The sequence below is a fragment of the Talaromyces rugulosus genome, chromosome II, assembly GCF_013368755.1.
Source record: "Talaromyces rugulosus chromosome II, complete sequence".
In the NCBI taxonomy this organism is placed as follows: Eukaryota; Fungi; Ascomycota; class Eurotiomycetes; order Eurotiales; family Trichocomaceae; genus Talaromyces; species Talaromyces rugulosus.
The window spans coordinates 2,831,216-2,845,885 of NC_049562.1; the positions used below are offsets into that span (position 1 = coordinate 2,831,216).

Sequence of the window (14,670 nt, forward strand, 5' to 3'; positions counted from 1 at the left end):
CGAGGCCCGCTTGGAGGTTTGGGTCGAACCGATCTAGCAGCGCCACTTGGTTTCTTTTAAAAGGTCCCACGACGTGCCACACTACTAGCAATACTAGCAATACTACTGTTGCTCTGTACCCTGCTATCGGCTCCGGCAAAAGCGATGGACAAGCAACCATGATTATCGTGCCGTTCTAAGCTCGCCATTTTGCTGATCGACAGCAAGCACGCTCCTGTCGCAACATCAGACTGCTGTAGTTGTAGTCCGAAGGAGTACATCTGATATCCATCTCTCGGCACGCACCCTTCACGATGACTAGTACCTGGGGCAGTCATCAGATGCTCGAGTGACTCGGCGTAGATTCAGACGCATTACTTCCGGACATTTCCGAATCATATGTGATACCATATGTGAGACTGTGACGGACTCGATGAGCGTCATGTCGTACAGTGATATGCCAATCAGGCCACTGCCGCCGGAGGTTGCAGCCAAGATCCGCTCGTCTGTGCAAATTACGAATCTAAATGAGGTTGCGTTGGAATTGGTGAAAAACGCATTAGACGCCGATGCCCAGGCCATCACCATCACTGTCGACTTCAGAAGAGGCGGCCTCGTCGTGGAAGACGACGGCTATGGCATTCCACCGACCGAGTTTAAAGATGGCAGTGGATTGGCGCAAGAACACAGTATGTTGTGTTGCTGTCTCTTTTGGATTTTTGCTGACAGCTGTCAAGATACATCAAAGGCTGGTCGACAGTCAGCCTATGGATGCAAAGGGCTATTTCTAGCAGCACTAGCCACCATGTCTCTCCTTACAATCACTTCGCGGCATCATGGGCAGTCTCAGGCCAGCACAATCACCTTTCACCACTCTGAGGTTATCTCTCGATTGGTCCCTGCTCCCTCACATCAGGCTATCAGTGGAAACCAGGGTACCAAAGTCACTGTGAATAATTTGTTCGGAAATATGCCCGTCCGTCTCAAATACCGCGCTTCGACTCTTCAGAGAGCAGAGGATCTTGATAAAGAGTGGGATGAGTTGAAAAGAATGCTAGTGGCACTCATTTTGCCTAACGAGCGTCTGCAAAAACTACGCATCTCCGATAGCGAGAAAACTCGAATAATGAACATCCGTATGCCGCCAGCTTCGGGCGAGATATCGACGTTGAATACCACCCGTCTACAGATGATCCTTGTTCAATCAGGCTTGGTATCATCCACCAAAACGGGTCAATGGATTAGCATGTCGGCAAATACTCCAGAATTGTCCATTGAGGCATACGTCTCGCTCTCCCCTAGCCCTACCAGGCTGAACCAGTTCATCTCGATTGGAAATGACCCCTTATTCACTACACATAGCAGTGCAAACATTCTATATAACAAAGTCAATCAACTTTTTGCCGCCTCTGATTTTGGTTCGAACGCTGCGTCGAATCAACATGCCAACGAGATTCCCGAGTTGGAAAGCAACGATGTTTCATTAAAAAGTGCATCAAGAATAGGCACGCGATGGCCCATGTTCTACATACGAATTGGAGCCAATGCTTCTTGGAAAATACCAGAACATGATGAGAGAACGATTGAATCGGATCGTACTCTGCAGCACATTGTCAACGTGCTGGATGCTCTGTTTTGTCAATTTTTACAGCAGCATCACTATCGACCACGAAAGAAAAGACGCACGCAGCCAACTAGACAGTCGACTATTGAAAGTTCAACGGCGGCCTCAGCCAAAAAGTTGGTCGCAAAAGAGTCCAGGAGCTTTAGCAGTTGGTCCCGAGTCAAATCAGCGGACGCCCGAGCGTACGGTGATTTATTTAGTAATCAGTCTAGAACTGCGGACACCAGTGTGGGAAAGCCTCCTTCAGAGATGAATTGCGTGGGCCTAAGCTCGTCTCATTTCCCGTGTACCTCTTCTTACGGTCCATCGCAAGCTGGGAATCGGCAAAACGAATCAGACTTCAGCCCATTCAAAGATCAAACTGCAGACAATGTCATTTCATGGACCGAGCCCGGTACAAATGACACGGTACTTGTCAACTCACGAACCGGACAATGCTTGCCAAAGGCCCAGCAAAGCAGTCGACCCCGTTTGACAGGTTTGACAGGATTGACGAGTAATCGCCTCCAAAATATAGTCATTCGTCCAAAATCAGCCCCACCACGAGATCGATCAGTTTGGTTCGACACCATCATGCGTGACTGGACAAATCCCGTGTTTCCGCGCCCAGAAACTCCAATCTTGTCGACCGAATGTGTATCCCATGACGAAAATCGAGCTTCAAGTCATTTCTTGCGAGACATTACCAACGAAAAGAACGTCGGCAGAGAAAACAATAAACTTTCCAAAAGTAGACTTGCAAAAGCGTCCGTTATTGGCCAAGTTGACCGCAAATTCATCCTCATTAGGATTCCGGTCGACGAAAAACATGACACTAAAACCCACGGCCAGAAGACTTTGGTGCTTGTCGATCAACATGCAGCAGACGAAAGATGTCGTCTGGAACAGCTCTTCTCTGAAATGTTTACGATAGAAAGGTCCCAAGACGGTGCTACCCAAAAGTCGTCTATCTGTACATACGAGTTTCCTACGCCTTTGAGAGTTGACATTGAAGAGCAGGAAATTCAGACTTTTTCTGCCTACTCAAGGTTCTTTGCCTCTTGGGGATGTCATTACCAAATTGCTAAGACGACCAGACCATCACTTCTAGTGGACACACTTCCAATCGGAATTGCAGAAAGATGCAGGCTAGAGCCAACCCTGCTGGCAGGCCTACTAAGAAAGGAAACATGGAGCCGAGGCGGCGAGAAAATCCCTTCCATCCGCTCGTCCAAGATTACAGCATGCACGAATCCACCATCCCCATTTCCTTGGCTTGACCTGATTGCGGGATGCCCGGAGACAATCATCGACCTGCTCAATTCACGCGCGTGCCGAAGCTCCATCATGTTCAACGACAGTTTGTCGCGCGACGAATGCCAGAATTTGGTCGAGCGTCTTGCGCGCTGCGCATTTCCGTTCCAGTGTGCACACGGCCGGCCGTCTATGATTCCTATCGTGGATGCTTCTTTTCTTGCTGCTACTACTTCTACTACTACTACTACTACTGCGAGAAAGGAGCTGGGCTTCGCCGACGCGTTTAAAAAGTGGGCTGTTGGGTCATCTGCTTAACTATATCCTATAAATTACCTTTTTTTTTTTTTTGTATAAACTTTGGATAACTAGTACGTAACTACTACTATTATTAGTACGTGGTAGTACTACGTACCACTTTGTTAGGAGGAAATGTGACATCATCAAACATTCTCACCAGTACATAACATACTTCCATAGCAACAACCAACCCCCCCCTCCCCAATCCACACTGACATAGTAACCAGAGAATTTCGTGTAATGGAATGCTCAAGCCTTCAAAGCCTATTCAGCTATCAGCATGCCAGACCTCTGTACGAGTCATTATTCATTCAGATACGTACGTTGCTACTGCGTCCTATCCCGTGCGTAATCACTTCAAATGTTCAAAAGGCAAAAGGAAACATGCTTGTTTTAATGTCTTTTTTTTTTTTCAATTAACTAACCAAATTAATATCCCAACTCAAATAGACTCCAAATGAGTAAAAAATCTTGTTGCCGCGAGGCAAATGGATGCGTCTGTTAAAATAATACATACAAAAAGATCTCCTTTTTTGTTCTGTTATACCACAGACACGCCTTGCTTTTTATTTTTGTTCCCCTGTTGAACAAAAACCCAAAAGTGCTAGAAACTTTTCACTTTTCAAAACCAAACAAAAATATTTTCCATAAAGATTCCATCCATAAGAGTACAAGGCAAAGTGACCCACCCAGAAAAAAATAGTAGCATAGATAGAACAAAAACAAACAGGGTATGATGCAAAAAAAGATATTAAGACAGACAGGCAGAGAAAAAAAGATGGCAAATATATGAACGCCGGTTAAATCAAATCCCTTCTCATAAATCATAAATGTGAGAGTATTCACAAAAAAATACTTCAAAATGTAACATGCAGCCAAACGCTAGCTTAGCTAGCTAGTCGTCATGATAGATTTTGCTTTGGAGCTATGAGCCCATGAAAGAAAATCAAACTTGTCCTTGACGGGTTCTCGAGTGTTGATCGAGGCCGAGGAGTCGGGAGCGCCTCGCGGCGCTTCTCTGGGCTCAAGCACGAGGGAACGTCGGTAGTAGCTCTGGAAGCTCTTTTCGCCATTCGAGCGTACGCGGACAAGCTGGTCTTGCATCCAAGCTTGCAGTTCAGGAACTTCAGTCAGTCGGTACGGGATCTGGAAGCGTTGGAGCTCGCTAATAATCTTGGCTGTCTTCACGTGTTTGTCGTAGTTGATGACGGCTAAGCCACCATCTTCTGTTGGTAGGTTTCTCTCGGCAGGGTTGCCGTGGTCGACAAAGGTCAGGTCGGTCAGGTAAACACCGACAAAGGGGAGGGTAGGGGGAGCGCAGCTCTGAAGGCGCTGGCGAAGGACGGCGTAGTTTCTCGATACGTCGACAACTTCTTTGAGAGACTCGAGAATGGTTTTGGTCTTTTGGGAAACTAGCTCCCAAGTCCGCTTCAAGCGGACAATGGTGGATGAGTTCAATGAACAGATGACAGCCATCAAGGAGTCGTAGTTGTTCAGCTCAAGGCATTTGTTAGCAATCTTCACCCATTGTTTGATGACTGCAGCTCTTTTCTTGGGCTCTTCCATTTGGAGAATCGAGTCGGCCACAAGGTTAGCCAGGTCGGTAGAAAGTGTAGACATGGCCCGCACGTTGACTGCCAGCGAGCCAGATTTCTTCATCCATTCCGTGGCCAACAGCTCTTCGGGCAGGATAGAGCAGAAGATTCTCGATTCTTTGATAGTGATCTGTCTAGCCAACTCCAGCGGGTCAAAGTCGAGGATTCCAATGCTGGCACTGCCACTCTTCCACTGTTTCAAAAGACTGATCTGGCTCTTACCGATGATAGGAGCCGGTAGCGGTGTGTCTGGGGGGATATATTGGGCTATCGATGTGTTTGTCTTGCCCATTGAGGAGACAAGACGGGGTACAACAGGGCCGTGCAATGTAGACACTTTTTCCGTGAGCTCGACAAGACGTTTCCCGGCATTTGGCAATGTCTGCATCAGTTGATTTTTCGAGAAATCGGTGATAAATGGAAGCGCAACGTTGTCGCGGTCATGTCGCCAGTGAGACTCAAGCCACCCCTTGAAAACATTGTATACACGCAGTCGTACTGGACCTGCGACATGGGGGGTGTCTCCGATGTAATCATATCGCTCAACAAGAGCTTCCGCAAACTCGAGTGGAGATGCAAACAGACGGAAAGTGAGATAGAACGTTGATACGAACAAGGCATCTGGGGCTGATTGATGGGCAGTGAGCTTTTCGATCAAGGCACGAATGCTGCCACCGACGACTTGGCCTTCCTTGAACATGAGCTCATGGGCATATGTTTTCTCGAGAATATTCGCTTCAGTGTCGTCACTTTCCTCGGCCAAGGTGGAATAGCTGTGACTTCCTTTAAGGGACGGTGTAATAGTGTTAGGGCCATTGATATCTGGGGATGTTGCCCTTGTTGAGGTTTGAGAAACACCGCTCATTTCCGAGTCACGAACAGTACTTTGGTAGGTAAAGGAGCTTCCGGTGCTTGTTGTGCCTCTTGTTTCGTAGCGGTAAAGGTGTTGGGAGTCATCCAGGTTACAGTGATCCTGGCAAGTCTGATCTGATGGGCTTACGCCACCAGCATAGAGGGGAGTGGATGGGGTCAGATCCACACTGAGTTTAGGGCTATGCAAGCCTGTGCGCGAGAGCATTGAGGATGGTGTGGTTCCGTCGGTGAGAGCAGGGGTGGCCGGGCTTAGATCATTGTCCGGAATGGTAATGGGTGGTGGAAGGAGGCGCAGGGATGGTTGTTGAAGTTCGGGGACAGTGTCCATATATTCTGGTGCCGGCTGAGGTGTCATATTCAAGAAGTCTGAATCTGGAGGCAATTCATTGTGGATAGATTCCATTTCGAAGTCGCCAATTTGCTCCAACACTCCCAGGGCCTTTGCGAGACAACTTCCAGCACCACGGACACAGTCGGTTGCGGCATCGACCAGTCGTTTCCCCTCATCAGGCATGAAGACAACTTCGTCTTCCGAGGAATTTGGTCGAAAGGCTTCTCGTGCAGCAGAGACTAGTTCGTTGAGGAGCTCGTACATTGTGTCTTTTGCCAGTTCTAGATCAAAGGACCGTCTCATATCATGCGCCCATATCGACTCAACAACAGCGAGCAACACATGACACGACTGAACGGCTTGCTGTGTTGTCAGGATGAGTTCAGTTGAAGAGCGAGACTGCAGGTGCAGGCCGATGAAAGAGCCGAGAACTCCCAGAAAGGCATCGTATGACGATACCAGTCGTTCAGAAGCAAGGTCAGGATTCTTGTTGTTGACAGCTCCCCCGGAATAAGAAACTCGGTGGGAGACTGAAATCCGCTTCCCTTGTCCCCCCATCATACTGGGCGGGTGTGGCGACATGTCTCTGTGAGCCGAAGCTCGGCTTGCATTCTGACGAGTCCAGCTTCGTTCTGGTGATGACTCGGCCGTCCGATCATGGATGGAGAAAGTGTCGGTTGGCGGTGTGAGCATGGGTGTGTCGTAGTCGCCCAGAGCTGGGGGCTCCAGGTCCAGAATGGCTCTCGTCAGGCCAACATGTTCGTTCCACGCATCGAGAAACTTGACGCCTCGGGTCACAATCTTGAAGGACTTGAGAAGCATGTCATCCAGTACTTGTTCCACATCCTCATCACGCGGATTGCCGTTAGCCAATTCTTGTAGTCGTTTGGCAGACTTGACCAGGGACGACAGATCAGCGAGAAGAGCCTTGCGGTTTCGGCGGAGTCCGTCGTATCGTTGGACCAGGGTTGAGTCTCGCGTAAGGCATTCTGATTTTTCCTACAAAACTGGTCAGCTTTTTTTAAAAAAAAAAAAAAAAAAAGAGACAAGACTAACCAATAGAAATCGGACACCGGCAATGAGACCTCTCATCAAGTCCTGGTTTCCAAAATCTCGGAGCGAGGTACCACATCCTCCACGGATGATATCCCAGAAATCCGTCAGGGCTTTCAAGAGCGGGCGCATCGGCAGATGGTCATATGCCTCGCAGTAATTCGTAGGCAACCATCCTCGCTCGCCGGTTTCCAGGAGCGTTCCATCAGCCCAGCCGTTGATATGGACGGAGTGGACGAGAATGATCTCGCCTTGGTTGAGAGGAAGAGTGACTGTGGATGGCGAGACGATACTAGAAGGGTGAAATGGATAGAATGCACGAAGGTAGTTGTGAAAGATGGGGCGGTCATTGTCGATTCGTTCCGACATGATTTCTCTGGAGCCGTGCGGCGTCAGTGGTGGAGTCATATGTTCTTCGTGTTTTCGTTTTGTGCTCGATGTCCGGTTGATGGACGAGAAGTTTAATTGAGGGATTGGCGGACGGGCTTTACCCTTGATAATGTTCAACGGGGCAACGTTTTGTCGTGATTGTTCCATGCTTGAGCGGATGGTCAAGTCGCCTCTCAAACGACGGGGTGAATGGAAAATGGTCGCCGACCAAGGTGGCAGTGTGAGGAATTAAAGCGAAAAGGACCAAATCAACATCATCACCAGCGATGCTGCCAGAGCAAGTTGCAGAAAAACAGAGGAAGTTAACGGGTGGCGGTCTTTCGGTAGTCTCTCTCTTTCTCTGACTCTCCCGTTCGACAGCGCTATGGTCCCAAATCAGTTTCCAGCCACACAAAGGGAATGATAATAGGGAATGGCGGTGTTATGAGAGAGGGTGGCCAGTGAGAAAGGGTGTCGGGGGGAGCGGGGAATGCCCCAGTCTAGGGGGTATGAAGAAGGGCAGGGTAAACATGGAATGTCAACACACGGCCCCTTTGGGACGAGGTCAATGGCAGGATGGTGGCAAATAACCAAATATTGGCTGGCACGCCAACTTACAGTAATTGACAGAGTTTCTTTCAATGGAACGTCTTGAGGAATTGAATTGTATTGAATCGAGTTGAGTCCTGCGTCTATCCCGAGACGTTGAGTTTCCGTGGTGTGTATAAGTTCCGGTGCCGAAGAGATTTTTTTTTCTTCCAGACAACGGTATCACTCGATAAGATAATAATATTGATGGCTTGAACGCCGAGAAGTGTAATCAAGGCGACAAAAGGCCGGTTAGTGAGGGAGAGTGGTCGAGATCTCCCCTGTTTACGCAAGGGCGTTCGATAGGCAGGCGCGGATAGGCTGTCGGTCCGGAGCCACCAGCAGCAATGGAGGAGCCTGCGATGATAATGATGATGATGCTGACGATATCGATATCGACACCAAGGCGCAGTTGGCAAAAACAAGGCAAGGAAGGCGAGATATGGAGAAGGGAGGAAGAGGACGAGGGAGAGGGAGGAAGGAGGAGAGTGGTAAGTAGTAGGGCGGGAGAGGGAGAGTAGAAGGTCAAGTACGGAAAGAGTCGAGAGCGTGCTTCTCGGTCGTTTTGCCGTCCCAAAGGTCTGGCCAGTGGGGTGTCTGCCACACTGTCACCAACTGAGACTACTAAAACTAAATCACTTTTTTTTTTCGAGCATAATAATAATGTCATGCGGGGCGAGCGGCCAGGCGAGAGGGCTGGCACTAAACAGGGCTAGTCGGGCTAGTCTCTCGATTCTTGGGATTCGAGCTCGTGGGCCTTTTCTGGCTCGAACTAATTTAGCAGGACGGCGTAGGACGGCCCAACTGTGGCCGCGCTGCCGTGACAGACGCTGGGATCACAATCCTGCTCTGTTTCGTTTCGTTTCGTTTCTCTTGCCATGCGGTGGTTATCGTAGCACACATGCTGTCACTATCCGGTTTGTCCGGCTGTCCGGCTGTCCGATGTGTCTCAAGGCCGAGTACTAATTTAATTTACATTTACGATACGTACCCGACGGAGTACTATAGAAAGAAAAAAGAAACATAACAGCAGAGGGAAAAGAAGAAGGGGAAAAAAATACAGTCGGCAATGCATAAGCAGCACAGTCCACTAGTATATACTAGTCCCACGCTAGCACGGCTTGGTCGGACACGCTAAGCGCTTTAGGGTGGGGGAAGCGCTGCCAGCCTGCCAGGGGCAAAAACCGCGCCAGGGCCTAACCAACACAGGAAGCTGGCCAGGACCTTGCCAGCCCGGGCTAGAATAATAATTCGTCGTGGCGCGGGAAGATATCATCGGATTGATTATTATCTCATGTAAATAATAGTATAGGTATCGTTTTGCTGCCCTAATTACTTATAACCAACGCATTCAAATGTCATGTCAATGGTGCATAGTGCATGATGCATGACTAGCCGGAGCTGTTGGACACACGAGCTGGAAGCTACATGCAAAACGGGACATGTATCAAAAGAAAAAGCCATGTAGCAAAGTATTGCTTCAATGACTAACTCGCTGATACTCCGACACCGTTGGTAGCCCAATATAACGGCCGGCAATGCATGATACTATTACTCACGGAGTATCCCATACTATTACGACCTATGTTGGCTGGGTGCTGCATGCTGCATTCTAGTCTCTCATTGCTCAGTTTGTGTGATCGTTTGATGCGCATCTTAAAACCAAAAGCCGGCTAACGCGAACATCAAGATATAGTTGCTGGACGATGGCCATGAACCGTGGTTCCTCTCCGTGTTGTTTTGCTTTTTTATTGCCTATTTTAATAGAAAACTCCACAATTATGGGTGTGTGGGTGGGGCCCGATCGACACCACGGCAACGTAACGGGACTAGTGCGCCATTTGTGGGGAACACTAGCTTCTTTTGGGTATTGTCTCCACGCTAGTTTGTTTATAGTCTAGTTCCACCGGCTCCTTCCCTGTTCTCCGGTGGGAGCACGTCCGAGTAAGAACTAAGCGTGCTGGTGAGACGCGGCCCGCAGGAGATCGTTGGTCGAAGCGCGCGTAGTCCAGAGCCGGCCTCGGGTTTGCATATGGACTGTTTTCGTTGCTTTTATCGTTCATCTGAAAGATGGACTGCAATCTTATTATTATTATTATTATTATTATTACTATTATTCCACTGGATCGACCCCGACTTACGGGTCGATTCCGCCTCGGTGGGTGTAATGGGTCTAGTGTTGACATCAGATGCTCGCAATAATAACAATGGCGATATTAGTATTAATATAATCAATATAATATCGTGTCTTGCATCTTCATGAATCATGATCTACACACAGTCCTACAACAGTGGAGCGTATTCTTCCGTGACTGCAGGCACATTTCGAATCCAACTGGCAGGGAAGTAAAAACATGCAGTCGCCATCACGGTGTGAAGGCAGGAGAACTCCCGAGATGCTGCTGTGATGGTCTAACCCGTTTCGTGTTGTTCGCCGTCCTCTTAGCCGTCGTCCCAATACGGCAAGTGGAACTGTCGCTATATGGGGGTCCCGGACTTTTATCTCCGCTGGTCGGCCATTATGCTTAAATCGGTAAGGAAACGGCGACAATCGTTATTTCATGATGGACCCCGGCTTGGTACTCGGTACCCTCGTTTGCTAGGGGGCTATTTATGATATGATATCATTGATATGACGTGTGAAAAGCCGAAAGCGCCTTTGCCGGATGCTGCATGTTTATGCATTATATGTTGGTTATAGAATTGCAGAGTACCTCTGTCCTTATTGATTACCTGTATCGAATCAAACTCGAATCTTCAGCCAAAATCGGCAGCACGCATTAAGCACCCGTCTAGTTCACCGTTATATATAGAAACGCTGTCTAAGGCGGCAATCAAAATTCAATCATTCGTCCACGAGCTATCGACTAGTGTCACCGGCACCTGCATACAGGGACAGTCACATGGAGCTGAAGAATCGTGCATTCCCCCAAGCACGCAGCTTTTCCCTGATCGACTGCTATCATTTAAGCGTGGGCTGCATGACGAAGCTCCAGCCCCGCGACCCAATTGGACGCCCATCGGGATAAATTTGCGCCCAGAGCGCCAATCAAGAGTCTCTGCAAACGGATAAAACGAGGCTAATGTGCTTTAGCAAGCTTGGCAAACAAGTGCTAACAGAACGTGGATGACTGGATGCAGGGAAAGCCTGTTCCATCACGCCTGGCAACCTGCTCATTGGCAGCCACAGACATTTATCCCGCCAATGATGCTCCTGGAACGACATGCGCCAGTCAGCCACAGCCAACTTTGCAATTTTTCATCATTTTCGTTTGCTCCTCGAGAAGGGCATAAATGCATCTGTGATGATATCCATCACAGTTGCAGCACTACTGCAAGAGTCGCTCTCCAAGTAACAGTAACCGTCTGTTGGTGATTCTCTCAACGCTGTTTCGTCGCCTTACTCTTCGTTGGCAACAGTCCCGGGGGATTCTTTTACCACATTGGTATGACGATACAGCAGGTACACGTGCGACATGTGTGCTCCGTACCTCGGACCTAAATCAAGCAGTGAATATCATGCTGACAGGGCCAATCATGGCTTGTCGACGCGGCCGATCCAGAAAATGGTCGCGTTTGCAATTTTCGCATGGGGTACTCCATAGTTTGGACGTACTCCGTGGACTAGTCGACTAACGATCATGATTCATGATCCATCACATTGCCAGATATTCACCAATGGGGAAGAGCGTTGACGCACTCTGCATTCAATTCCAACAGAGTAAGCAAATACTATAGCCTGTGGGCGGTTCCTGGCGGGAGCTTGCGGAACGCGTTGGACCGTTGGAGTTTGGACGCGGTCGCGGAAGCCGGGAAGGAGCCGCTAGCGCTGGTCGCGCTTGCCGTAACCCGTTAGTCTCCCTTTTTTCTCTTTCCTCCAATTTACAATCGGGGATCATCCCATCCATCCATCACATCAGCTTCAAGCCCAACAAGGGACCAGATGATCCCCCACGGATGAGCTCCCTGCATTTCCGTTCGATCGATATATGCATGGCTTTTCTCTGGTCGCCGTCTACCATCGGGCTCCATCGAGTCCATGCCATTGCATCTATCTCATCTCTGCCCAAGGCCGGTGTGCAGTTTTGTTTTTTTGTGACTTTTCCACTGTCCCATCTTGACTGACGCCTGAGAAAATGTCCTCGTCGAGTTGAAACTTGAAACTGCAAATCCAGGTTGGTAGACATACCGAAGGATTGGTCTTGTGCATGCGCTTCAAAGTAGTCTGTTCCTTCAACCCATACCAGTGGCCCCGCTGGTGAAAATTCGATGTGCCCCTTTTCAGAAAACTTCAATTCTTAACTGTAACGGGAACTAACTGTCCGTCGTGGATAGAAACTACTCTGTATAGAGTACTCCGGAGTCCGTACATCAATAATACTAACGAAGCCGCTTGATTGCTGCCAAGCTCGTACCGATCAATCCATGCGCTACGAATGATCCGCACCACGAACTTTATCCAAAGCCCTATTGCGGCCGTGTCCGTCATAATGGTTATCCCTCAATAGCAAATCCCCCGAGTCTGGACGGATCTGCGGGCCACAGATTCTGCTCCCTGAGCTACTCTGTATTCTGGATCAAGCCAGCTCTAGCGGTGGAGCTTGCCTATGTAGTATGGAGTTACTCCTGGATGCTGGAAGTGGAACGGAACCTTAGCTTGGGGCTACCCGTTGCGCGGTATTCTTCGACAGAGTACGGAGTACGGAGTAGTAATACTATTATTACTCTTGTGAACTGAGTTGCACCTCGGCAATGAGGTAAATCTGATCCGAGCTCTATACCGTACCAACTATTGACCTTGGCTCCAGCTAGGGGTTTGCACTTGGTTACGCCGCTGCACCGGTGCACTGGGTAGTATCTTGATGATCGTCGATAGCTGCATGGCAGTGCATGCTAGATAGACACCGAGAGCATGGTTTGGCACGAGTCGAGATTCCGACTGAATGGCAACTGTGTGGAATACACTTACTCGTGTCCCCAAGATCGGCGGGACCGGCTCTCTAATAGTACTACTCGCTCCTTCTCAACTCTATACCCCGTACAGCAGCATTCTACAGAGTCTATAGTACTACCTATACGGGAGTAGTGCAGCTGCTTGCATTGAACCAGAGGTCTGAGGGCGGATAAGAGGAGCTTCTCAAAGGATTCCGTCATAACCTTACAGTATTCGTTGTGCCTCCTATTTGTCTGGTACACTTCTGTGCGAAATGGGGCGGTCCAATTTTTGACTCCAATCGGAAAGGAGCCCCGTCAGCAACAAGACTCCACCAGAGTACCCGCTGCCTCGGTTCTGGGAGGGTGAAAGCCTCAAAAGTGGTTCCCCTAGGTACTAATTTCCTGTCCAACTTTTGGGTTGACTCAGTTGAGTCTTTTAGTTTGGAGTAAGGAGTCTCGCGAGTCAGCTCTCCACGACCCGGGCGTGCGTCTTCGTGCTGACGCCGGCCTGACGCCGGCGAGAATCTCGACGATGCCACTCTAAATAATTGATTAATGTTTAATATATCTGACTCGGATCCTCGCAAAAAAAATGTGCCGATAAGCGCTGGACTGGGGGGTCGAGATCGGACAGATAGTACGGAGCATTATTGCTGTCAATAACAAATCCCTCTACTATTTTCTTTTTCAATGCAACAAGTCAACAACTAACAACTAACTAGTTGATCAACCAACAGCTACAGTACTACTACGTATGTACTAGAACGAGCACTTTACAAAGTGCTTACTCCTAAATAACTCAACGCTCTTTGTTCACAACCCCTGTTGATTTAATTTATTTAGCCACGCCGCAAATACCGTTTTATTGACCCGCCCTCTGGAGCGCCGGCGGCAACAGAGTCAGACGCGGCAACGAAGAGGGGGACCGTTCGCCCAGAGTCAATTTCTTTTGAACCTTCCTTATTCAGTCCCCACGGCGTTTATCAAGTATTATCGTTATTATTATTATTATTATTATTATGTATGCATTATTATTATTATTCCAACCGTTATCTTTTATATTATTATTAGTGCTCTCGCTGAAACTGTATACACATTTCGTTTGCGCGCTAGCATGGATCCGATTCCCAGCACGTTGAAATCATTGCAGTTAAACTAGTACATTTGTAGTATCCAGCCAGTGTTTCCCGTCTTTTTTTAGCTGCGTGGTTTTTTTCTTTGTTTGTTGCATGTTGGTCTATTGGTCTGTTGGCACTAGCATCAACTATCAGGTGCCATTCGCATGGGTACAACCTTAAAGAGAGCAAAAAAGGTTCATCCCTTGCTGTTTTAGACTCGGTACACCTGTTTAACTTGTTTTGTTCGTTTTTTTTTTTTTTTCGATTAGTTGGTGGTTTTTAGTTTGGGATTATTAGTGTTCTTGGGTTTGGTGTGACTGTGCTGGCGAGCTGGGGGCCTATTTAGGGCTAGGGTTGGTTGTACCTACCTAGGTGGTTATGGAGTTGTGACATGTATGATGTAGGTATGTAGGTGGGTGGCTTAGTAAATTGAGATAGGTTTCAACCGGCGAGTTGAAACTGATTGGTTTTGTATCATTTGATCCTACACAATGTTATGGATGTATATATGAGCAAATTGCAAGGTATTATTTTGGCAGGTGGTATAGGAGGACTATTTGTTCGATGGACATTACAATCGCAATGTCTTGATCGTCCACCCTATATGACATCAAGAACAATAGCATTGAACATTAAACAGAAAAGTAATAACCGGTACCCTAAAATGATCCC

General features: G+C 48.3%; 2 protein-coding genes across 2 annotated transcripts; one reads left to right on the plus strand and one right to left on the minus strand.

Moving 5' to 3' along the window:
* Nucleotides 1-421: 421 nt before the first annotated feature.
* On the plus strand, nt 422-3,154 carry TRUGW13939_03473 (uncharacterized protein; the record flags this gene model as incomplete). Its single annotated transcript, XM_035486657.1, has 2 exons — nt 422-668; nt 717-3,154. The coding sequence occupies 2 exons, from the start codon at nt 422-424 to the stop codon at nt 3,152-3,154; spliced, it is 2,685 nt and encodes an 894-aa protein (XP_035342550.1).
* An 873-nt stretch (nt 3,155-4,027) lies between these two features.
* Nucleotides 4,028-7,525, minus strand: TRUGW13939_03474 (uncharacterized protein; the record flags this gene model as incomplete). The annotated part of the gene is made up of 2 exons (XM_035486658.1): nt 4,028-6,934; nt 6,992-7,525. The coding sequence occupies 2 exons, from the start codon at nt 7,523-7,525 to the stop codon at nt 4,028-4,030; spliced, it is 3,441 nt and encodes a 1,146-aa protein (XP_035342551.1).
* Nucleotides 7,526-14,670: the final 7,145 nt, after the last annotated feature.